Below are 27269 nucleotides of genomic sequence, written 5' to 3'. Positions count from 1 at the left end.
TTTGGAATTATTGTTGTTATTGCATACAACGTGAGGCCTATCCTAAAGACGTCAGATATTGCATATGTCTGGGTCCATGTTAGTGATGACCATTGATCACTTAAGCAATGAGATTCTCACTAGCACAGATAATATAATCTTTGTGATATGACATAAGGTAAAATGATGAACGTAACTCCAAAATGTGGCTTCTCCAAAAGCACTACTTTCAGGAGACCATCCATTGTCTCTGCAGGGGTGAGAAATTAATTTTCCCATGGGACCACATACGAAATTTAAATGGTTTTAGAGGGCCAGACTAATATGCTTAACTTAGCTCTACTCAATACCTAATGTATCTTACTACACCCCCTTCATAATGCCCCCTCTTATTATGCCACCATTTATAGTGCCCCTCTCCTTATGCCCCTTTTATAATGCACCCACCGATATGCTTTCATTTATAATGCCCCCTCTCATTATACCCCTATCATCTCATTATGCCCCATTTATAGTGCCCCCTCTCATTATACCCCTATCATCTCACTATGCCCTATTTATAGTGCCCCCTCTCATTAAGCCCCCTTTATAGTTCCCCCTCTCATTATACCCCTATCATCTCATTATGCCCCATTTATAGTGCCCCCTCCATAATGCCCCCATTTATAGTGTCCCCTCTCATAGTGTCCCCTTTAATACTGCCTCCTCTCATTATGCCCCCTTTAATAGGGCCCCCTCTTATTATGCCCCTTTTTATACTGGCCCCTCATTATAGCCCCTATTCTATCCATCCCTTCTTACGACAGTTTAAGTAAAACAAAGAAAAGATAAAAATGACAATACTTACCTTCCCTCTTTTCTGGTCTCTCCTGTATTTTTTCCTGCAGTACAGCATCCAGTGCCGGTGAGGCAGTGACGCCATTGCACTGCCGACACTGGTAGCTGTGCAATAGTGGCATTAGTCCCTGCTTTGCCAGGAGCATGACTCCTGCATCAGGCACATGCGCCGCCGCGGGCCCTGCTCTGCCAGGAGCACGACTCCTGCATCAGGCACATGCGCCGCCACCGGCCCTGCTCTGGCAGCTGAGTATGTTTGACCACCTGTGACAGCCTGACACTATCACGGCAGGGGATGCAACCGCAATCACACGGATCATTCAAAAATTCATTGTGGACTGGGACCAATTTGTCATGCTTTGTGCTGCGCTGCGTAATCTGTGTGCGCTATATAAATAAAGAATTATTATTATAGGCTCTGTATGTAAGTGGGTACATGTCCATCTTAGTGATGTAGTATACGATATAGTATACTGATGTGGATACTACACAGGGATAAGGTATAATGGAAAAATATACATTTGTTCTGTGTTTTCCCCACTTATAAATTTGGCTCACAAGAACTGATGTCAAAAACTGATGAAAAAACTGCCGCGTGAACTGGCCAAAACAGCGATATCTTACTCAGGGTTGTTTCGGCTAGGTAGGATGCGGGAAGCTAAAAACTGTTTTATTTAAGTAAGTTACTATGACAACAGAAGTGCAGTGTGACATCAGCTATTATGACATCATACTTCTGCTCACATACAAAGAATTTGTGATAACACAAGTGAGCTCCAGTAATGTGTCATGTTACTGTACCACAATTGTGTTTTTAGAACAAACATTAGCATTTGTGATCCCACTTGTAGACTTTAGTAAGATGGAGTGACAAGCTGTGGTGGGATCCAGACACAAAGGGCAGATTTATCAAGCTCTCTGAAAGTCAGAATATTCCCTGGTAAAATGAAAGCTGAGCTGTGACTGGTTACAATGGGCAACTAGGAATATTGTGACTTTCAGACAGCTTGATAAATCTGCCCTAGAGTGTACAACTCATTTGCAGGAAAGGTCCTGTGACATAACAACACTGACAGGAAATCTTTTGTGACACTACAGTCTCTGTCAAAAATTCTGCTGCAACATCATATTGCTTAGTCAAGTAAGCTGCTGTGACATCACAATCTCTGCCACAATCTGCTGTGACATCACAACTCTCCTACAGAAAAGCCGCTGTGACATTACAATCTCTGTCACATAATCTGTTCTGCCATAATATCTCTGACAGGGAAGCTGCTGTGACATCACAACTCTCTGACAGGAAAGCTGCTGTGACATCACAATTCACTGGCAGGGAAGCTGATGTGACATCTCAACTCTCTGACAGAAAAGCAGCTGTGACATCACAACTCTCTGACAGGAAAGCTGCTGTGACATCACAAGTCTCTGACAGGAAAGCTGCTGTGACAAAACAACTCTCTGACAGGAAAGCTGCTGTGACATCACAACTCTCTGACAGGAAAGCTGCTGTGACATCACAACTCTCGGACAGGAAAGCTGCTGTGACATCACAATCTCATAGCAGATTATGTCACATAATCTGCTGTGCCAGCATATCTCTGTCAGTTGAGTTGTTGTGACATCATAACTCTCTGACAATAAAAATGCTGTGACCTCACAGTTTCTGTCAGGAAAGCCACTATGCCATTATACCTGTGTCAGCTAAAGCTACTTTGACATCAGAGTCTTTGTCAGAAAAGCTGCTGCACCATCATATTTCTCCGTCAGAAAAGCTGCTATTACCTTTTTTGTAATCTCACATGATCACATCAGCTTTTCTGACAGAGATTGTAAAGTAAGCTGCTGTGACATCACAACTCTCTGTCAGGAAAGCTGCTGTGACATCACAACTCTCTGTCAGGAAAGCTGCTGTGACATCACAACTCTCTGTCAGGAAAGCTGCCTTGTCATCAGATCCCCTAACGAAAAAAAGCACACTCACATTATTTGCATGTTTTTATTCGGAACATAGATATATATAAAATACAGCAGTTCTACAGAAATAGTTCAAGTCATACCAGGATGTCCTTTTTCATAACAATTCACATACAATACTAATAAAACAACATGTGACCGGCTATCTGTGTAAAAGATATTGCTTTAAAGTATCTGGAAGAAAAAGCTGACAAATTCTATGATGTTGTTTTAGTCCAAAGCACTTCCTAATACAGAGGCGGCATATCTGCTTCAAAGTCGGCGGCCCTGGGAAAAGAATTCCGTAAATGTTAACAGCGTAAACTCACAGGGTCGGATAACAAGAGAGAAGCACATCTGCTGGGCACAGAGGAGTCCAAACACAGCAGTTTATCATACAGAGACATCAAAGAGGAACCACCAACCCGGCCATGATATAGCGGCCATTATATATTAGAGAAGTCCCGATGACCGACAGAGTTTGTTGAAACGCTGTATACGCCTGCCATCCATTTGAAATGATTAAACATTTTTATTGGATTGTTTATTACAGCAGAGTCTCCTCAAGTCTATGAAGGAATTACAGATATTTTGCCAATTTAACCGCCTTTAAAGGGTTTGTTCACTTTCAGCAAATAATTGATATTGTTTGTGTAATGAAAAGTCGCACACTTCCTTTCTCAATTTTCCACTGTTTTTTTGATTTCTGCTTGCTGTCATTTTATAGAAAGCTTCATTGTTTACCTGTGAAGTCATACAGGTGCACTGCTTGTTAATATGGCAGAAAGTAATCAGAACTGTCTGTTATAACGAACCGTGCACCTGTGTGACATCACTTGACTAAGCATATGACGAGCCTTGCACCTGTGTGACATCACATGACCAGGGATATAACGAGCCGTGCACCTGGGTGACATCACATAACCAGGGATATAACAAACCATGCACTTGTGTGAATCACATGAGAAGGTATATAATAAGCCGTGCACCTGTGTGACATCACATGAGAAGGTATATAATGAGCCGTGCACCTGTGTGACATCACATGAGAAGGTATATAATGAGCCGTGCACCTGTGTGACATCAAATGACCAGGGACATGTTTTTATCCACAGGAAGTAATCAATAAAGCTTCCTAATCACAGCAAGCAGAGATATAAAAAATTGTTAGGAATTGGTGCATAAAGTAGGGAAAACTGAATAACTTTCTTGAACAATATGAATTATGTGCTCAAAGTGGACAACCCCTTTAAATCTATTCAAAAAGTCATCTATGTAAGAGTGAAGTTAAATTGAATATATTGGAGAATTCTACCATTTTCTTGGATTACACGACATACAGGCGGTCCCCTACTTAAGAACACCCGATTTACAGACGACCCCTAGTTACAAACGGACCCCTAGATGTTGGTAATTTACTGTACTTTAGCCTTAGGCTACAATAAACAGCTGTAACAGTTATCAACATTATTAATTCTGGTTCTAATGACAACCCAACATTTTTAAAATACAATAGTCATAGAGACCCAAAAAATTTTGCCTGGAGTTACAATTATAAAGTATACTGTTTTGACTTACATACAAATTCGACTTAAGAACAAACCTGCAGAACCTATCTTGTACGTAACCCGGGGACCGCCTGTACTATCTAATATAAAACTACAAACTGTTGCTGAATGATTAATTTCTACCTTCTCTTTTTAAAAAGAACTGATGCAAAGAGCTGTGGAGTGGGACAACTTCTGACGGCCGCTTCCCATCTGAATTCTTAGACTGCATGTTCCCTCCATAGTCAATTAGCAGGTTTGCCAGTTCTGTATTGCCATTTCTTGCAGCGACGTGTAAAGGGGAGTCTAACTCTTTACCGATATTTGCACTTGCACCTAGGGACAAAAATTAAGTCAATAGTCAAAAAACAAATATATATTGGGGCAGATTTATCAAGTAGTCTAAAAGTCAGAATATTTCTAGTTGCCCATGGCAACCAATCACAGCTCCCCTTTAAAATATTCATGAGCACTGGTAAAATGAAAGCTGTGCTGTGATTGGTTGCCATGGGCAACTGGAAATATTCTGACTTCCAGACTGATTGATAAATCTGCCCCATTGTTTTTTACTGTTTTGTTTTCGGTATTTTATTTATTTATTTTATTTTCAAGACTGAGTTCTGTAAAATATCTGCTTGTGCATCTGCAAGTTTAGAGCTCAAGAAGGGTTTCCTGCAAAATAAGATCTCTTCCCTTCGCTTCCCTTTGCTCAATGATCGAGACTATGTGATAATGTTTGGAAAAACTGTGTATTTTATGTGGAGGCTTCCAAAGCCTGTTCTAGAGACAAAGCCATGACCTTAGTCTAATACATGTTTTTCACAGGTATGGATTATGTGTAGATAAGAAAATGTCTTGGGTGACTTCATGAAAGATGATAAGTAGAGTAGAAATTCATTTTTTACCCAATTCAAGTAGTCTTTTAGCTGTTTCCACCTTTCCGTTTTCACAAGCAACATAAAGCGGGGAACCCAAGTGATTTATGTATTGCTCTATACTGACACCAGCATTTGTAAGAGTCTCCACACACTCCGTATGACCTAAAATGAGAAAACACAGACAAGTTTTCACCTACAGTGAAAATGGTGGTAATGATGGAGATTACGAGGGCATCCACAGTCATTTTTCCATTTTAGACAGCTGGTACCTGGTCAACTTGTTCACGTTCAGGGTCATACCTGAGATATTGATCACTCAATCTCCGAGACTAGAGATATAATGAGGAAAAGTGTACAGTTTGTAAAAAAACCTCTCAGATATTAGACTTAGAAATTGAATCATGACTAATAGAGATGAGTGGACCTGAACACTAAGTTCCTGAACTTTTGGGTCGTGGATTGACACCACTAGACAACTAGCTATGGCTGTGATTGCCCAGGGGGACACCTCAGGCCACTCATAGCCATGACTAGTTGGCCAGAGGCCTCTATTTGACGGTTTGTCTGTGCCAATTCAGTAATATGTCCGGATCGTGTGGGACGTATCAGAACTTTGGACCCAAACTTTATGTTTACTGCTCATCTCAAGTGGCTACATTTAAAAAAAATTTATAAGAGTTCCCAGTTAGGTGACTTCTTATTTTAGTGACAGGGAACTCATTGGCATCAGTCACAAATAAGTGACATGTCCCACAGCTTCAACAACAAAATGCAGAAGATACTGGGGCACATTTACTTACCCTGTCCTGCGGAGTGCATTGTCCGATGATAAAGCACTCTGCAGCGATTCACTAAGATCGTGTGCCCGATATCCTGCATGTGTCGCTTCCCCGCCCAGGTCCGCTGGAGTTCACCATCTTCTTCCTGGTGCATGTAAGTGCATTGTCTTGCGACACAATTTGAATCTTAAATCCCGCACTCAGTCCGAATCAGTCGGATTGTCCGATGGTCCGCCCCCCGAATTCTGTCGCATGGAAGCCAGCACAGCTGTGCCACAATCCATTCACGTGCAACACAATTCCCAGTTAAATACCTGTCACAGCGGTGCAAATCCCAAAAACTAAAGTGCGTCTGCGGACCCTTAGTAAATAAGCCCCACTGTATTATAGCCCTATAGTATTATAGATGGTTGCTGAAAGGGTCAAAGCATTCAAAAGAATTAAGTTATGGCCCCTTCAAGTAGTGCTCAGGTTCCTTTCCCCCTCCCCTCTAGAGCTGACTATGTGAAGGTGGGCTGGGGTATTATCATGGGTGGTACTGGTCATGGCTGTGGAGTTGCAGTTGTTGTAAAATGGACCGACTCAGACTCCACTTCAGTAAATTATAAAAATGTTGACATTTCCTTTTAATGACTGTTCTCTTATTTTGATATTATATTATATTGATCTTATCTTATATTGATCTAAGGATTTAGACCAGGGATGTCCAACATTTATTGGTCGAAGGGCCACTTTGTCATACTGCTCAACTTTAAGCGGCTGCAACAGTAACCAGCACAAAATGGCACCCCAGACATTATAAATACCACAGTACAGCACAAAAAGCCACCACAGAAAGATAAATACCACAGTACATCAATGAATATCACCCCAGAATACTGCATTCAGATCAGACAATTATAGTGCAGAACCCAGAGCAGATAATAATAGTACTGAGGACCTCCAGAGACCCCCTTTGTTAATGAAACGGATCTTGAGCAGGTATCTATTTAAGGGTACATTAATGGGGACATACGGCCACATGTACGCAATGTGGCCACATTGCGGCCACATGTACATCCCCACAGACATCCATGTGAATGAACCCTAAGGGGGTAATTGACCTCCATGCCCTTTAAGGCTGGCATTCAGGTTCCCTTGTGGTTGGTAAATATTGGTCACAATAAAGTTATCACTCTATGAGTAATTGTTAAGGTTTTAATAAATCTGTGGCTGACCCCCAAGTCTTCATCCCACAATTTAAGCTGGAAATTTTTTCTGTGTAATTTCTTGTTATTGGGTTATTACAATTAAGGGGGCATTTTGTTAAATGGATGGTTATTATTATTTGGGCAGTGCCTCAAGACCACATGTTCAAGTAAAATGTTATTGTGAATTTTTGTCTTCACTATAGAAAAAACTCATGTGGAAGAATAATGGCGGACATGTAGTAATGTCTTTTTGTTGTAGAAAATTATTACCTTTTATTATGAATTATTATTTATGAACTTTCGCAGCATAAAAGTAGCACGAAATTTCCTTTCTATTGACTGTAGTCTCCTTCTGCAGCTAATAGTAACAAGACCAGCCGAGGCCGTGCGCCTAATTAATTTCAAGGCCTTTGCCGCCTCATATATAAGGTGCACACTGGGCTGAGGCAATGGTTCTTGATAAATGTCCCCCAATGAGTATGATCATTCATCCTGTAAATTTTACATGGAAAATCATTCTCTTACTACTCCCAAGGGGTCATTCACACATAAGCTTGCTTTTCAGTTTGCTATCCGTGATTTCCACTGATAGAAAATGTCTATTTGCCCATTTGCACATACAAAATATTGTATACATTACTTTTTTTTCATTTACAGACCTCATACTTCAATAGAAGCCAATAGAAGACAAAGGGGCACATTTACTTAAAAAGTAAGAAAATGCTGCATGCGTCAGTTCACTAAGAACGTGCGCTTCCCCAGAGTTCACCATCTTTTTTGTGGTGCACCTTTAACCTAGGGCGTGCAACACAATTTGCAAGTTAAATCCGGCTCTCAGTCCGAATCAGTTGGATCGTGTGACGGCACGCCCCCTAATTTTTGTCGCATGGAAGCCAGCGAAGCTGCACCACAAGAAGGGTCGCGTGCACAATAGTGGCACAGACACTTCTTAAATACTTGTGCAAGCCATTTTAGCCTAGAAGAATGGGCAAAGTCTGAAAAAATTGCGGGGAAAAGCCCCATAGTGTCAGTGAATAGACCAATCAGACTGCACAGTCGTATTCTGCACCTGATAAATCCTGCCGGGTGACGTATCTGGTGTAGTTTAGAACTGTGGAGTCGCACTTCAGACAGCGATTAGTTGGTCTAGTAAATGACTGAATTTTCGTGTGCACAGACTGAATATTCTGCCAACTGAGCTAAACCACGCCCCTTTTCACAAGTTCACGCCCCTTTTAGGACACGTTTTTGGGACAGGAAACTGCCTAATATGGTCTTAAACCCTCAATAAATATCACGCACAGCATTTCATTTGCAAATTACTTCAAAAATCTCCTCCAATGGGTCAGCAAAAAAAAAATTAAGTTGATATGCGGTCCCTCTTTTTTTGTCAGACGATGCTAGGGAAATAGGTGTTTTGGCCTCAAATTTTTGCAAATGAGTCTTTTTTTATGAACATGAAAAAGCAGATGCCATTAACACGTGAAAGAACAGATTGTTGATACAATACTGATGCAAAACTGTCTGAAAATCTATTTGTTTATCGAAAATGTAAGAGACAATCCTCAGACCAGGTGCAAGCTGTAGAAACAGACACATGTGTTGGTCTGATCCCATGGACTGCACATATAGCACAGGATGGACCTTGATTTATAGAGAAATTTGATGCAAGGACTCCCTGTCTGCCAGTCCGAAGTGTTTTAGCCGGCCTTTCATTGTTCTTGCTACTTCTAACATTACTTATCACGCATTATTATATCATACCTCCTAACATTTCTGGAAGAGAAAGAGGGATCCCCCCTAAGCCACACCTCTAATCACACCCTGGCCACGACCCAAATTTTTAATACTAATAATCATCTTTACAGCCGGGACAACCCCAGCCAGTGCAGGACCTGGAGAGAATATCCGGGACAATCTCCCAGCTATCCATGACGGCGGGACAGAGGTGAAAAACCTAGGACTGTCCCGCCAAATCCGGGACAGTTGGGAGCTATGTTATCTTGGCAAAGTAAATGAAAATGTGAAAAAACTTGCTTTCATGTTAGAGTAAAACCATCTAAATGCAAAAACTTTAGAGATATTGGAATAGTATAACAGGCAGCAGATCTGTCTGCAATGATCTTCTTTGGTTTCTCTAGTTATAAGTCTCTGGTTATGAAGATATAGAGATATAACAGTTCAGAGGAAATAGTAGTAAGATTACAAGAGCCGCCGGCTCTTCCTACAATGTAACAACCTGTGAAATTTACACAATGTCAAGGTTAGAAGTTCTTATAGTGGAGGAGGCGAAGCATCATCAAGGTCATACGAGTAAAGAACAAACTCACAGCTCAATCCCTGCTGTGAATACTCACACCTTGTTATCACGCTCTGCCGACCTCCGACACGAGAAGAGTCATGTGAGCAGAAATAATACTCTACTGTACAATTGTCTTTTATTCCTAATGTTCTCGTAGTATTGCTGAATAACTCAGCATCCTTTGGGATCTGTAATGCTGGTCCTATAACTTAGCTTATTCAGGAGTAAGAAAAAAATCTTCAAAAATTTGTAAAAAAAAAACAAAACACACACCACAGGAAGTAGAGGAAGACTGTATGAGGAGACACAGGCTGCAGCTGCCCCTCCCCCGGGACTCAGCACACGCTGTTGGAAGGGAGCCAGGTAATGTGAATTATACTTGTAATGTACTTATTATGAATGCTGACAAAGGCGTTTTTAAATCTGTATAGCAGAGACTATTGGAACCTGTCACCAGCTAAAAAGGACATTCCTGGTGACAGGTTCCCTTTAAATGTAATGAACACCAGAAAAGATGGATGCAAATACTGGACCAATGTACAAATATAGTTTTTATTAGGTAATAATCAAAACAAGACAAGACATGAATACAATAAAAACACTAAAAAGGTACAGCGAATACATGTACCTAGCTCTCACGGGTCAAGGAGCGACCCAAACCCCCCCTGGTTCAAACCCCCCACCAATACAATATACTGAAATGCCAGAAACTTGCAAAGTAGGGCAGACAAGTACACAATAACCTGTATTAGAAAGGTATGTATGTAGATGTGAAAAAACCTGGCCTATTGATACAATACCCAGCTGAATCAACCTCATGGGAATGAATGCACAGGGTGATGGAGGTGGACAGAGAGCCAGGAGGGTAGAGAACCCCACGCGTTTCATCACCGCAGGGTGACTTCCTCAGGGGAAGGGTCACTGGTGTTCATTACATGTATTGTTTAGGATGCATGGACAATTTTTGATTCTGGCAGTGCCTGTCCTTCTTTGTGTATAAAGGTTCCCTTTAAATGTTATAGATTTTATCTACAACTATTATTTCTGCACAGTTCACTGCCGAGCTGATAATAATATACATTATTCCCTATCTCTGAGGAGACATCAATCTTCTGAGTTTGATGATAAAATATGTTTCCTCTTCAGTGCTCAGATACGCACATTTCAAACATGCAAGATGCCAGCAAAGTTTAACTCCTTAAAGGGGTTTTCCCGTAAAAGAAAGTTCTAAATTTATAACCCCCTAGAGATATTTACTCAATAAAGTCTTGTATAGATGGTTTGCACTTCCTTTCTTTATGTTGCAGTGGACATTTAGCCTGGGATCCAACCCTAAATATAATCGTCAAGTGGCTATGGACCACTTATTGTAAGTAATGCAATTCTTTATTAAGGCAAGCAGTGTACAATGGAACTTGGGCCTTTGTCAAATGCACTGAATGATGTGTAAAGAGACCTGTGAACGCCTGATGTACTGTTGCAGCCGCACATGTACAATCACGGGGATGCCAAATTTATGTATGACCTTTTGATCGCTTTTTATCCAAATTTTTCTAGGCGGCAAAATGCTAAAAAAGTGGCAAATTGAATTTTCCCACCACGGGAATTAATTAGAAATTAATTAGAAAGGTATAATGATTCTTATTATGGTTCCCCCTTTAAAAACAAACAGAACAATGCCCATATTGTTTCCTCTTTCCAAAGTTATGGCATTTTCTGTTCTGAAAGGGTTGGGCAACAATCTTTCCCACCAGAGGTAAGTGGGCCGAAACTAACGTTTCCAAAACACAAACTTCCCTTCAGGTTAGGGCAGTGATGGCCAACCTTTTAGACACTGGGTGCCCAGACTACAACCAAAACCCACTTATTTATGCCAAAGTGTCAACATTTAAGTACAATTTAAACAGTAACTTCCTGCTCCCTTCTCTCTCATAGCTTTCAATCGTATCAGTATCCTAAGAACACAATGTTACAAGGAAGCTTTGGGGACAGCTATGGTCCTTTCATCAGGCATTTTTTCTCACAAAACTGCAATCCGCTGGAAAAAAATTGCAGCATTCACTATTTTTAGTAGTTCCAGAGGTAGATTACCGATGTGTGGCTCGTCCCTGCACATCTTTTATACTTTATTAGAATGCTGCCTATCAGGTTATAGACGTTATAATGTAGATATGCAAATTAGCTGCAGAGGCTACACAGAACACGGAGTAGTCATAAAAACTTTTATTAAGTATTAAAACGTTATATATATTGTGCCAAAACTCCATAATATGTAAAAGTGCATTTTAGCACAGGAAAATGGTAGATGCCACTGTAGTTTAGATTTTTTTTACACTTGGGACTATGAAGAGAATAATGGGGGCCCTGACCAGGATTACATAAATGCCCCAGGGGAAATTAGATTGATGGGATAGACTCAGTGGTCAGTTTGTCTGTACTGTATACCCGCGGCAGTTAACTATATAATATGTGACTCCCTGACTTCTCTACACTTCGGTGCATGCTGATTTGCACTATAAAGCATTGTGCTCCTCTCCCTCACGGGGTGCTGTCTCGGGCGGCAGTCTGAGAGCAGTCAGCGCTGCCTGGTCATCTTCTCCTTCTCCCGAGTTGCGCCTGCACAGGGCTGATGCTGATAATGGCAGGTGAGACGGATAAATATAGATTCTTTCTATCCCTCAGTTGAGCTGTCCCTATTCTCAACATATGTTCCGCCAAAAGAACTCTGCTTCTTCTTGGGGCCTCTTGAGGTGTCGCCCCAAACCCTGAGTAGCCTCTGCAGCGCCGCCCTCCTGCGCATCCATGTTGCCTATTAACGCAGAGAAACTAGTGATGTGTGGTTCGCAAACTAGTCAGCTCACTTAACCCCGCCCTTAACCGCCTCACCACACCCCCTTTAACCCGATACAATCAGGTTAGAAGAAGGAGTGGCATGGGGTGATTGACTGGCCTACGGCTCCCTATTATATATTTAATAGGGAGCCATTTAGGAGCCAGAAGAGCCGTCTCTTCTTAGTGAGCAGAGCCTAATGAGCCCGCTCACTAATAAGCTGCCGTAATTCCCATCACTAGGAGAAACCCTGCGCACAGGTGAGGTGGCAGTCGGCACATCACCAACACATGCGCAGAAGCTCCTGGTCGCCTGCCAGCTTCACAGTGGCTCCTGGGCACAACAGTAGCCACTGCGTCTGTGCAGGCCATGCCACCTCGTTCACAGGGGGCATGGACAAGCAAGGCGGACACACCTATGTCCAAAATAGCATCTTTAAAAGTTTTTCCAGAACTTCCACAAAAATGAATGGAGAGAGACGCACATAAGGTCTTAATAGTACAATCTAGATAAGTATATACAAGATTATACAGTACATGTGGATGGTAGATATGAAACGCCATGATTATTTACCTCTCTTGCACGCCTCATGAATTGGCGATGCCACCTCACATACTGCGTGTGGACTGGCCCCATGTTGTAAAAGCAAGTTCACACAAGAAACGCTGCCGCTGACACAGGCGTTAAATATCGGCGTTCTCCAGTCAATGTTAGGGGTATTGACCTAGATAGAAACAAGTACAGATCACAGTAAATCAACAACTCTTTAATTAAACCTGGAAAACATTTCCTAGAAATAGAAATAATGAATTCTTGGAAATCCCAGGCATCAGAATTCAATAAAAAATCAATTAAAGGGACGTTATTAAATTATAGGAAATAAACAGATACAACATTTACTTTGAAGGTTTTAACATAAATTCAATGGAAAGTGGGATAAATATGTGCCAGAACTTGTTCTGCAATAATGTGTAATCATCTAGGTCAGTGGTTCCTAAACTTTCTCAACACTTGACCTACTTTTGGTTTATGAAGCCCCATTAAAATAATAAAACTCCCTATAAAACAGTAAGTAACAATAACGATCACCTAAATTTCACCTTTTATTCTCATTTCAAGATCTAGTCATTCTCTCATTATGCTTTTTACCTGTGGTATTACCACCAGCAAAGTACAAAATAATGGCGCACATTTACTTACCTGGTCCCTCGGGTACAATGCATTGTGCAGCAATTCACTAAGATCCTGCGCCCGATATCCTGCATGTATCGATTCCCTGCTCAGGTCCGCCGAAGTTCACCTTCTTCTTCCCGGTGCATGTAAGTGCATTGGATGCGACACAATTTGAATGTTAAATCCCGCGCTCAGTCCGAATCATTCAGATCGTCCAATGGCCTGCCCCCCCCATTTCTGTTGCATGAAAGTCGGTGCCGCTGCGTCAAAATCCGATCGCGTGCGACACAATCCCTTTCTAAATTGCTGTCACAGTGGCGTAAATTCTGATGAAGTCCGATGGAAATGCGATCCGCAGACCCTTAGTAAATAAGCCCCAATGTGTGGCTCTCGATCCTTCCTCCATGCAGTCCCTAAATTTTACATGATGTACTATCTGCATGCAGCATGTTATAGAGCAGAGTTTGCCCCCATTGTGCAAACTCCAAGCCAAGTGGGTGTAGTGGGGTGCGAAGGGGGAGCACCAGGAAGATCAATGGGCCAACATTAGGTGTTCCTGCACCACGCCTGTGCACTGCCTGTAGCTCAGGCTATGGCGCTATTATTCGACTAGTTGGGCCTACAACTGTAGCACAGCGCTGCCACCCGGTGCATTTATTGGGAGACTAGAGCCTCCAGAATGTGCCCCATTGGGGGTCATTTACTAAGGGCCCGAATCGCGTTTTTCCGTCGGGTTACCCGAATTTTACTGTATTGTGGCGCATCGACGCAGGCATGCATGCGGCGGAAATCAGAGGGCGTGGCCCTAAGAAAACCTGACGGATTCGGAAAAACCACTGTATTTTTTTTAAAAAAAGTGTCGCTTGACATGCACTTACCTGCACCCACGATAGCTTGGTGAACTCCAGTGAATTCCGACGGACTTCAGTGCAGCAGCATCACCTAGTGGACATCGGGGGAACTACCTTAGTGAATCGCCGGAAGACCCGAATCCTCCACAGAGAACGCGCGGCTGGATCGCGACAGGACCCCGGGTAAGTAAATCTGCCCCATTGTGTTCTATCTGCAGGCAGCATGTTATAGAGTAGGGGGAGCTGAGCAAATAGTGCATATTGTCCTATGTGCATGCAGCATGTAATAGAGCAAGAGGAGCAAAATTGTACGTGATGTCTTATTTGTAGGTAGTAATGTACAAAGCAGGAGTAGCTGAGCCGATTATCCTGTGATCTATGATACACTAAGACTTGATTAATTTATTATTTCAAACCTCTGCTAATTCCTGGATAATGCGTCCAGTGGGCCCTCACACTCACTGATTGACAGTCTTACATGTCCAAGTGTTAAAACTCTAATGCTAGAAGAGGCCAAATTGTGCAGAATTTTTATGTACCTTAGCTCCATGTTTCAGCAGGATTGCGGCACAGCCAGAATGACCACCGAGACAAGCTTCATGTAGTGGAGTCACATGATCCGCTGTGATCAGATTTACACTGTATCCCTTTGGAGAACACAAAAAATAAATATATAAACTAAACAGAATGTTACTGAGAGACATAGGGATGGATCTTTTCTGCCTTAGGCCCACACAGAGGCGTAACTGCAGTGGTAGCAGCCATTGCAGATTCTATGGGGCCTGCAGTGTTAGGGGCCCAGGCATCCGACCTGACACACTAAGGAATGGATGATGTGCACCATTATATACATGATTATATACATTATTTTTTTTCAAGTCAATCCCTGTAGGTCTGTGAGCCCCTTATTCTATGTGTATGTGAGCCCCTTATTGAATGTACAACACCATAGAATTAATAGTGGTATATAAATAAATAATTAAAATGATAATAAGATCTTAAAACAATTTTCTTGGGATTTGCAAGAGGTAGAACATTTTTTTGGTCAAAATGAGGGTTCTGGTCCAGTCCTCTGCTGCAAACTCTGTGTCTATAGGATGGGGGGACTATCAATAAATGACATCCACCATAGGCAAAGAGGATGAGGAATAACTTATAGGTTAACCATTTTCCATTTGGCCACTGCCTATAGACATCGCTTCTTTGGCTTAACCTCAATGCATGTCAAAAGGCTCCTTGAAAGTTGGGCATTGACTTTTTCCAAAAAGTGGCATTGTCTGCCTTAGTCCATCCAGAATCTGCAAATTTCCTTCTTATGATAGCTCTATGATACATAATCAGATCTACTAAAGCCATAACCCTCTCTATTTGGGGTATGGAACACATTGGTGGCGAACCTATGGCACTGGTGCAAGAGATGGCACTCGGAGGCATCTCTGTGGGCACGCGGGCTGTCTCCCAGGCACCAAGTTTGCCAGACATGGCATCTTCCTGAAGTCCAAGTAGTGCCCTGCTATTTTAAAGTGACCCATCCTGTGCTGCTTGGTCCTGCTCGCAGAATGAAAAGGTGTGGACAGGGTCCGATTGGAGCTCAAAGATTCTGGTAGCAATAAGTTTGTTACTGCCTAAATTGCCGTGTTGGCACTTTGGAGAAAGCTGGTGGTTTGTGGGTCTCATTTTGACCACTCGATCTCGAAAAGGTTCACCATCACTGCCCTAACACATAGGGGGTCATTTACTAAGGGCCAGATTCGCGTTTTCCCAACGTGTTACCCGAATATTTCCGATTTGCGCCGATTGTACCTGAATTGCCCCGGGATTTTGGTGCACACGATCGGATTGTGACGCATCGGCGCTGGCATGCACGCGACGGAAATCGGGGGCGTGGCTGAACGAAAACCCGACGTATTCGGAAAAACCACTGCATTTAATAACCGAAAATGTGTCGCTTGGGAAGCGCTTACCCTCACCTGGTCCGGCTCAGTGTATTCCGGCGCGATCAGATGCATTTCAGCGCAGCAGCGCCACCTGGTGGACGGCGGAGGAACTACCTTCATAAATCACGTCCGGACCGGAATCCTGTTCAGAGAACGCGCCGCTGAATCGCGAATGGGCCGGGTAAGTAAATCTGCCCCATAGATTTTCTAATCAGACTCCTAAGGTTCAAAGGGAAGCACTTAGGGTCACAGCATCTGCAAATAGTAGATGAGCATAAGGGGATTGTACATTAGAATGACTTAGTTATATAGAAGTTGGACAACCCCTTTAACACTCAACTAGAGATGGAAAGCAGCAACGAGCTTGGACAGAATTTGTTTTAAATGTGGGTGAGCTTCACCAGGTCCCTTTATATATAAAAGCCAAAATAAAAAGCAAAAATATACTTTCTGTAAGCTCAGTTCTTACATAGCAGAGCAATTGTATAGCGAATGGAAACAAACTGCTAGTGACAGAGTGTAGATGTTCTGTACTCATGTAGCTAAAGCGTATTGAACATTTCTAAAATTTCATATTTTCTCTAAATTTATTCAGGAATTTTCCATGTCCCATCAAGATAAATGGAGCAAAGCCGACACTGAGCTGCATACTGGAGATAGAGAGTCTGGATAAACCTAAAGAGGTTTATTGTGCCTGAGATTTCTGGGGATCCTATCAGACCTTGTTGCTCGGGTCAGATAATAATGTAATTACCTGGGTAATTAATTTATTCAGGGTCACTTGTCGTCCATGTATCGATGCCTCGTGTAACAGAGACCAATCAGACACAAAGTCTATGGAGGAAAGGAAGAAGCGCTGTTATACGTATCACAACATATCTCTATTAACTACAATTACATCACAATATAGATAGTGTAAATCATCACTTTGTATAAATCAATAGTACATTTAAATACAGAGAAAGGCGATTCCTTTGCAACTTTCTTTGGCTCTCATCGTCCTCCTCCATCCTTGTTTCTTAATCTGCTTTTCACTGAGAAATTTTTGCTTAAAGGGGTATTCCGGGAATATAAACTTCTGATAAAAACCCATAATGCTATAAATAAAGGCCGGCAACAAAACTCAATGTCATTAATCACAGAATGGAGCTGGAATAGTTTGCTCTTATGATTTACAAAATTTTTTCTAAAGTAGGTGGAGTTATCTCCAAGATGGCCGCCATCTACAACTACAACTCCCATGATCTCTCTATTCTCAGTAACACTTCTTCCCTCGTATGCTCTTCCCCCAGTGTTGATATGACAAACTGTCTTGCTCTCTAGTAATGATGTGTAACTGCCATCACTGAGATGGGGTTTCACCACAACGCTGGCCATGCTTGATGCACTACAACCAACCAACTACAGCCAAACATAGTGATGATCACATGACCTGCCCAGTCAGGTGCAGGACATGTAATGTGGACATGTGACCAGCGGCCATCTTCTGTCCTGTGTCTCCTCCACAAAGACAAAAACAAAAATTTTAAATAACAACTAATTACATATTATATTTTAATGACCCATTTGAATATGAATTATGCTGATTCTTTGAATACCCCTTAAATTTCACCTTGATAGCAATACAATGATTATTACAAGTCATATAATGGCCAGAATCGATTTTATGCCTCAAGTACAGGCCACGGACTACTGATTTATGCAAAGTTCCCAGAATCTGGAAAACCACTAAGAGGGGTAATAAAAGACAGCATATTTACCTTGCTCCAGCTCCTACATCATGGACCCTGCTTCAGCCAGTGAATGGGCTCCTAAGACCAGGGGACAACAAAGGAAGTGATGTCTCCTGGTAGATGGAAGTGACATCACATGGTCATAGAAGGCCACTTATTGGCTGAAAAGGGTACTGTGACACCTTTGAATTTCCAGACATGCAGGCCTAAAAACCGTAAGTACTATACACAGGAACTGGGAGCCAGGGTATACAATTGAAAGTAAAAAAAAAAGATTAGAGAAGAAATTCGAAGTTGTGATAAATTTCCTTAAAGAGGACCTTTACCTACCTCACACATGTGGAGATAAACATACCAGTCTATATTATGTAGGGACTGCTTCACAGATGCAGTGGGAATTGGAATTTTCTTTCTAACCCCCATGGTTATTGAGATATCAGTTCTCAGTATCCAACTTATGTAATCCTCTCCACTGTCATAGAGGAGGTGCTGAAGCAGAGAAGGAGGACTGTGTGTAAAGATAATCTTCTTTGACATTGAGACACTGAGAGAGTGTCCTCTCTGACAGTGCAGAACACAATGACCAGATTACAATGGTTAGATACTGGGACTGATATCTCAGCAACCATGGGAACTAGAAAGATTCAAAGTGCCCCTGAATCTGTGTAGCAGCCCCTACAGAATCTACATATGTTTAAGGTGGTGAAAAGTCCTCTTCAAAGTTCTTTCGTGATATGGAGAGATATATTTGTAAACTTTATTATTATCATTTATTATTATACTTTTAATGCATTATATTCTCCTATTAATAGTGGTCTAATATGTAATACTAGTATAATAGTTGCTTAGAGAAATTGGATCTGAGTTTACGAAATGTTCTTTTACCCCTCGGGGCGTCCATTGTTTGTGTAAGAAACACTTTCTATTTTGAGAGTTTGGAATAAGATAAAACATCCACATGTGTTTTATGAACATCTTTCTTCTCTCATTTCTTATTACATGTTTTGTTGATTAATTTCTCATTTCTCATGTAAAGGCATATTCGGTAGCGCTGCATAGAGGATTTTATCCATCCCTGATAGGGGGCCTCACAAAACCTACCAATCATAGACCTAGAATTCCAAGCTAATTTTATAGGATTATCGGGGAAATCATGGGAACATCTCTACTTGTAGATTTGCCTTTGTCAGCGCTTTTGCAGTTAATATCTCAGGTGGAATGTTTTAAAAAGTTCATCTGTCTTCTTTTGCATTCTTTTTTTTTAAGTTCTTTTCTCCAAGTGAACTGGTATCAATTTAACTCTGAACATAAAAGTTAGATGATTTTCAGCCAATTGCTTTTTTTTGTTGATCTACTCTATACAGATAAACACTTTGCTTGGTTGAGCATGCAATTGTGTTCAATGAATGGAGTGGAGTCACTGTCAGACTCCTCCGGTGCTTATTGATTTAGGATTGTCATGTTTATCCACAATGCCCAACCCTTCCCGACATAGTGCTGTCACCCATGGTAATATAACTATGCTGGGGTAGAAAAGAGTTGGGCACATTGAACAAACATGACAATCTTTTTGTTCTTAGGATAGAGAATGGGGCACATTTACTAAGGGTCCGCACGGCGCATTTAAGTGGGGTTTTTGGCGGCATGGGCGGCATGGGCCGACTAGCATGCGTCACAAATTGGGCGGGTGTGGCCGACGGACAACCCGACTGATTTGGACAACAATGCACTCACATACACCGGGAAGAAGAAGGTGAACTCCGGCGGACCTCAGCTGGGAAGCGACAGATGCAGGAAAATGGATGCACAATCTTGAAGAAGCGCGCCGGACTTCATCCTCGTTGGAGAACGCACCTTGGGGATCGCGACAGGACCAGGTAAGTAAATCTGCCCCAATGCCTTCCACTGAGTAAACATGCATACTTGGCTGTCAGACTCCTCACAAGGTGCCGTATGCACCCATAAAACAAGAGGATCGACATTAGAGATGAGCAAATCATTAACTATTCTATTTTTTAGACCTCAATTTGAATCAGTCGGAAACCAATGTTGCTTGATTTGTCCTGGGATCTGTATATAATCTCCTCTAGGCCTCTAAAACACAGGTTTCTCACATTGCAAATTTTTAACACATTTTTGAATCTTCAGTGTTCATCAAAACAATAGTAACAGAAGCCTAATGAAAGAGGTGCAAAAGGACAATAACAGAAACCATCTAAAATCCACTGAAATCAATGGACATTTTAACAGATCCATGAGACTTCTCTTAATATCCAATATATTGATAAGATTTGGATTAGATTCGGTGGCTGAAAATCGGTTTGAACCAAATCAATGAATCACTCACATCTTATTGTCATGTTTTTTAAGAAGCCCACCCTTTCTCTCCCCTATCATAGTCAGGAGACTCCATATATGGTTGGCCTCATAATCGAGTCAATGGCCAACAATATATTGACTTCCCAATTGATATGTTCCCTAAGGAACCACCCAAATATAAAAGTCCATGGAACATGAGTGGCTTTATCTCATGATAAAGGGGTGTTATGGTGTATAAGACACTGCTATCCTCAACAGAATTGTAGTTTCTTGGGACTTGTTGATTTATGACTGGGTTCAGGTTGAAAGTCCAATGAATATGAAGATGAGGAGGTTTTTTTTAATCAAAGGACAAATATCATCCCAAATATAATTGTTCTGTCTCAAAAGAAGATCCTCTGTGGGGCCACAATCCTAAAAATGATGGGTCCCAAAAGTTTCTTATATGTTGATGAACAAGTGGACCTTTTTGTTCATAAGTCCTGGAGATCCAACAACAACAAGCACAAATATTGCTAATTCTTGTGACTTTAAACTAAGAACTTGCTGTTTTCCTTGGGTCTAGGAATTTGCATTATTTTAGGCTTATTGTGGTGTAACCAGTTCAGACTTGTCCTGGAACCGAATGATCAGCGCTCGTACAAAATCTTCACCTCCACAATGTTCCAGACATGACAAAGATGTACATTTTTTGGAGGATTAAGGACTCAATTACCTGTCACGCCCACATGGATGTCATTGTATAGAAAAAAGCTGCTTGCTCTGGCCTTGGGCTATACAGTGGCTACTACTCTACTTTCACATCCATTATTTTATTATTCTCCTACATTAGTTATTGTTATACTTATAGCTGGTAACCATGTACAGTATAACCAGGTAGTAGAGGCGAGTGAGTCAGTAAAATATTGTTTTTATGGTTAATTGTCTTAATTAATGGTTAATTGTCTTATATACAGTGGGTACGGATTGTATTTAGACCCTTCTAAAATATTGCAACTAATTGTTAAGATCAAAAAAGTTTTGCTCATTAATGTACACTTTGTGCCTCATCTTTACAGAAATGTAGATATTTTTGCTAATTTAAAAAAATATCACCTGGTAATAAGTATTCAGACCCTTTGCTCGGTTTTAAGTAGAAGCAGCTTTGGATTTGGGGATCCTCTGCCTCTTCCTTGCAGATCCTCTCCAGTTCCCTCAGGTTGGATGGTGAACATTGGTGGAAGACATTTTCAGGTCTCTCCAGAGATGCTCCATTGGGTTTAGGTCAGGGCTCTGGCTGGACCAGTCAGGATTGGTCACCGAGTTGTCACAGAGCCTCTGCTTTCTTATTTTAGCTGTGTGCTTAGGGTTATTCTTGGAAGGTTTCCCCAAGTCCGAAGGTCCAGAGCAGTCCGGAAGAGGTTTTCATCCAGAATATCTCTGTACTTGGCCGCATTCATATTTCCTTCAATTGCAACCAGTCATTCTGTCCCTGCCCCCATAGTATAATGCTGCCACCACCATGTGTCACTGTTGGGATTTTATTTGGCAGGTGATGAGCATTGCCTGGTTTTCTGCACATATACCACTTAGAATTAACACCAAAAAGTTCAATCTTCATCTTGTCACACAGAATCTTATTTCTATATCTTATATCATCCGGAAGTCTTTTGTAACCATGGCAAGATCTGTGCCTTGCCAAAATTATGTCTTTGAGTTCCTTGGGCAATTCCTTAAACTTCATGATTCTTATGTGCTCTGACATGAAGTGTGAGCTGTGAGGTCTTATATAGACAGGTTTGTGCCTTTCCTAATGAAGTAAAATCCATTTAATTAAACACAGCTGGACTCCAATGAAAAAGCAGAACCATCTCAAAGAGGATCAGAAGGAAAGGGACAGCATGAAATTTATACATGAGTGTCACATCAAAGGGCCTAAATACTTATGACCATGTGATAGTTTAGTTTTGCTTGTTTATTAAATTAGCAAAAATATCTACTTTGTTTTTATCTGTCAAGATGGGTGCAAAGTGTATCTTGATGAGAAAAAAACATACCCATGGTAACTCAATTTCCTTTGATTGGTGGGTAACTGCCAAGGTGGGAGATTACCGAAGGCAACTGAATGAGGAGTCATTATACTATGTGGGGGCCACTGAAAGGAGCATTATACTTTGTAGGCAAACGAGTGGGTGGGGTAAGGGCTCTCAATAGATTTTTGTAAAGGGGATCTGTATAATGTGGTTGGTGGTAAATTCTCACATGTACATTTAAGGGGGTGAAAAATCCAAATTTTGATATGGAGTTCAAGCATTTTCAATTATACCCCTCACCAGTAGTAGATGATAATACAGGTGGTTTGGGCGGTAGCCCGGGTCCAAGCCTTGTAGGGGTCCCATAGCCAGATTGAAAGCTGAAGAAGGGACACATCCTCCATTCCCCAAGAAGCTGATTCTAGCACCATATGTAGGAAGTGACCAGACTTGTAGGGGCTATAATATTCATACAGCCCAGGGCACATAGCAATATTAATACGCCCTGCCCCTCACAGCAAAAAAAAATATTAACTGCTTGTATTCTGGTTGCAGAATACAGTGTTTACGGTCACCCAAAGTGACCTAGGATTTGAAAACCTATTAAGACCCCTCCCATGAGATGTTATGATAGGGGCAGCCTATGGGTGTCTTTTTAACAGGTGAGAGCACTAACATAATGGAGAGATGCTGTAATTATTACTAGAGATCAGTGGACCCGATGTTCCTGTTTGGGTTGAGCCATGCAACGCACACATATTGCCGGAATGGAGGTGGAACAGCCAATCCAGCAGATTGACTCCCCTAGTAACTTAGCCACGGTAAATGGGGTAGCAGCCATAGCAGCTGCTATGGGGCTCCCAGTGTCAGGGGGCCCCGACATCTGGGGTATTTGGTATGAATATGCTATATATATATGTATTTGTGATGTGCATATCCACTAAATATGTTTGCATGTGTGATGTGTATATGCTGTATGTATATGATGCATGGGTATATATGATAGTGTATGTATGTGTGTATATATGGAGTGTATATACTGCATGTATATTTTAAGTGGTAAATGGGGCCCCATTCAGAATTCAGCTATGGGGCCCTGCCATTCTTAGTTACGCCACTGGCCACGGCTGTGATTGGACAAGGGTCGTGTGGCCAAACCGGAACCCCAAACAGCAACATTGCATCTGCTCATCTCTTATCATTAACAATAAATACAGTAGGAACCAGTGCAAAATCTGTAACAGGACTTCCAACAAATTCTTGTCATATATAATACAATTATACATGTGTCTCAAATACCACTACTAATATTGTATATATATAGATAATAGACATATTATTGTGTATTAATACTAATGAAGAACTGTCTATGTTGAATTTCCCTGACCTGAAAATATTTGGTTTCAATTCCAGTTTTCATGTTAATGAAAAACGCAGATGATTCCAGACTTAAGTCCAAAGTTCCCGGCTCTGACTAGAACAACAGTCATTTTCTGTCACACAGTGCGCTCGATAACCAGTAGTTTTCCTGTCGGATGAGCCAGTGCTGAATATTTTCTGTCCCAGAGGTGTTTGGCCCCAGTACAAACCGCTCAGTGAGAATCTGGCTCCATTCCCTCCATGAATACACTCGGCTCAATGCTCCTTTCTGCCCGCTGTCATAGCATTTTAAGGTTAAACAGAATTGGCACAAAATTATTTTATAAAACGGTTGAACATCTTTTAGAGTGAATATTTATTTTAATAGTAGGTGGTAGTTTTTTGTGACATTTGTTCCTTTATAATATTTCAGGTATTTTCTTGTTCTCCTGTATGTTTGGCTATAGATGTACTTTATGATGGCATAAAATAATGAATAAGCAAATAATTAAAATGTATATTGGGGTGACTATTCATTATTAGTCATTGGTACCTGGATTAGTGGAGTTCTGATGTCATTGCTATAAATGTATACAGGCGGTCCCCTACTTAAGAACACCTGACTTACATACGACCCCTAGTTACAAACGGACCTCTGGATTTTTGGTAATTTGCTGTACTTTAGTCCTAGGCTACAATAAACAGCTGTAACAGTTATCACAGGTGTCTGTAATGAAGCTTTATTTATAATCCTGGTTCTTATGACAACCCAACATTTTTAAAATCCAATAGTCACAGAGACCAGAAAAAGTTTGACTGGGGTTACAATGATAAAGTATACAGTTCCGACTTACATACAAACTCGACTTAAGAACAAACCTACAGACCCTATCTTGTATGTAACCCGGGGACTGCCTGTAGTTCTACTTCTACTTTTGCTTGTATCTTATGTAAACTTTGAAAACTTTAATAAAAATAGTTTATAAAAAGTCTTTTGTCATTTTTATGCTTCTGGATGAAGTGATATAATATGAAGTTTAGTTAGAACTCAAAAGGTGGGCATCATGGGGTGTAAAATGAGCGTCAGTCTTACAGTGGTGCATATGAAGTCTCATCCCCTTATGTGGAGACCAATACTACAAAAAATGCATCACAGTTGGGGGTCCTGGTACACATTTTGCATTGAAAACCAGTGGCTGCATTGAACATATCTGTCAGGTATACAACTCTCTAGCAAAAAAAATCCAAAAACTACACATAATGGCTCATAGTCATATAAGTATAAATACAATGGTCTTGTGTATAAGTCTGTCTAATGTAAGAGTCCATATATGTCTGGAGAATAGTTACTCTCTAGTATGGTTGAGCAGGGCAGGGGCGGATTAAGCCTACCCCGGGCCCTGGGCTGTATAGCCTCTACAAGTCTGAAATCACTTCCTACATATGGACTAGAATCAGCTTCTTGGAGAATGGAGGATGTGTCCCTTCGGTCTGCTTTCAGGCTGTGGTTTCAGGACCTTTGGAGGACCTTCAAAAGTCCAGAAATGGCTGTTGAGTACATCTATATTGAGAGCAGGAATGAGGTACAAGGATTTCATGGGTGAGGGTCCTTCTCAGTATAATATTTGGTGGGTAGTTTGGATGGTCACGGGCCCTCTCGAAGGCTACAACCCAAACCGCCTATATTATAATTCACTATTAGAGTTGGATCAAGGCATGTCTCATAGATTATGAGCTCTTGCAAGCAGCGTCCGCATTCCTATTGCTTTGTCTGACCATATTATTACTCTGTATTGTCTTATTTTGTTTGTGTATGCCCCGTGGTCTGTAAAGCTCTATTATTATTATTATTATTGGCAGCATTTTTCATTCTAGCTAATGTACATGTGGACTGCTTTCTCCCATTTGAGCCCATGGAGCACTCGAGGACACCCCAGGTGCAATGAATCCAGTTTCTGGCATCTGGGAAAGCTCCAGATCAGTAGACATTTGCAATTTAGTGAACGTATTAAAGTTTTTGTTTTTTTTTAAATACTATTCAAATTTTGCTGTTTCTTAAAGGATACTAGAAGAAAATTCTCCAAAACACCGAAATAGAAGACAATGCTTCCTACATGGTTACTTCTCTCATGTAATACTATGTGCACCGCTATAGCAGAACATGTTCCATATAGAATGTAATAAGACTATGTATACTCACCACTCATCAGTGGGTTGGAGATGTACAATCCTGACGACTGACCAACATCATCCTGAGATCGTCTACTACCTTCAGGCTCCATCCTCAGTTATAATCAGATCTTTGTGACACCTTATGAGTGCAGGTTTTCCCTGAGTGCCTGGTTACATGAGTGACGTCCTGTCTTACATTACTGGAGTCCTGTGGGAAGATGCGGATCCTGAGCTCGGTAATACCTGTGTAACCTGAGAGCAGGCACTCAGCAATAAGAAAATCATCCCTCTTTCAATCAGTCCCAAACTTCATGGAAATACAAGTAGTTCACACACAAAAAAAAGCTGCATTGATGTCACATCCTTTAGAAAAAAAAAACTCCGGACAATCATCTGGAGAATAGAACTGGTTTGTACTTTCTCTCAATGAAAAAATATATCTGTCTCCAAAAAAAAAAGTGTGAGAGAAGAGGGAGGGGAGGGACTCCGTAATCCAGTTAGGCAACTTCAGCAGAAAATAAAAACGCCTGAGGAACTTAGACGGGAGGGAATAAAAAAAACATGATAACAACACAAAGAATACACAGCCTTCCTGCCTGCACCCTGCGTGTAGGGTTACACACACAAAACCCTAAGGGATACTAAGGGTTAAGGGCTTCTAGACATTGTCCGTACCATTTGCTTGTAAAAATATGAACAAAAAGTTGCGGTCATTTACACAACGTCTAAAATTAGTATTGATGAGCTAAGTCTATATACACAAAATTTACGGAATATTGCATAATATGTTGTATGGATATGTATACGTATCACAACACCAGTGAAATACTGACTGGGATATCATTTAAAGGGGTTGTCCAGATTTTCCAAAAACAGCGCCACACCTGACCATGGTTTGTGTTGGTATTGCAATTTAGCTGCATAGAGATAAATGGAGCTTAGTTGAAATACTGGCAAAAGGTAAGTGGGGTGCTGCCATGTTGTTAGTGGTGTATATTTAACAAATTCTTGTACATGATCTTACCTGTTTTCTCAGGTTATACAGTACAGTTATATGTGCACAGAAGATAAAAACAAGTCTCTGTATAATGTTTTCAGGGGGCCATAACCCAACTGGATTCCAAAGACATGCCATGAGCACAGGAACCTTGGTGGTTACTGGACAAGGGGGCATCACCTGCGCCTAGAGGAGAGGCAGTTCTACCATCGCCATAGACTGGGGGCATCCTCTACACCGAGAGGAGAGGCGGTTCTACCATCACCATAGACAGGGGCATCCTCTACACCTAGAGGAGAGGAGGATCTACCATCACCATAGACAGGGGACATCCTCTACACCTAGAGGAGAGACGGCTCTACCATCACCATAGACAGGGGGCATCCTCTACACCTAGAGGAGAGACGGCTCTACCATCACC

The 27269-nt window shown here is 41.4% G+C and overlaps 1 protein-coding gene across 1 annotated transcript; it reads right to left on the bottom strand.

Moving 5' to 3' along the window:
- Positions 1 to 2812: 2812 nt before the first annotated feature.
- On the bottom strand, positions 2813 to 26592 carry ASB9 (ankyrin repeat and SOCS box containing 9). Its single transcript, XM_072138462.1, has 7 exons — positions 25880 to 26592; positions 17011 to 17090; positions 14859 to 14966; positions 12869 to 13019; positions 5222 to 5356; positions 4461 to 4652; positions 2813 to 3057 (listed from the first exon to the last, which is right to left on the bottom strand). The coding sequence occupies exons 1-7, from the start codon at positions 25959 to 25961 to the stop codon at positions 2933 to 2935; spliced, it is 873 nt and encodes a 290-aa protein (XP_071994563.1). The 5' UTR covers positions 25962 to 26592; the 3' UTR covers positions 2813 to 2932.
- Positions 26593 to 27269: the final 677 nt, after the last annotated feature.

Source organism: Engystomops pustulosus, chromosome 2 (genome assembly GCF_040894005.1).
Source record: "Engystomops pustulosus chromosome 2, aEngPut4.maternal, whole genome shotgun sequence".
NCBI classification, from domain to species: Eukaryota; Metazoa; Chordata; class Amphibia; order Anura; family Leptodactylidae; genus Engystomops; species Engystomops pustulosus.
The sequence above is the reverse complement of the archived record's forward strand: the minus strand, read 5'-3'. Positions and strand labels throughout refer to the sequence as shown.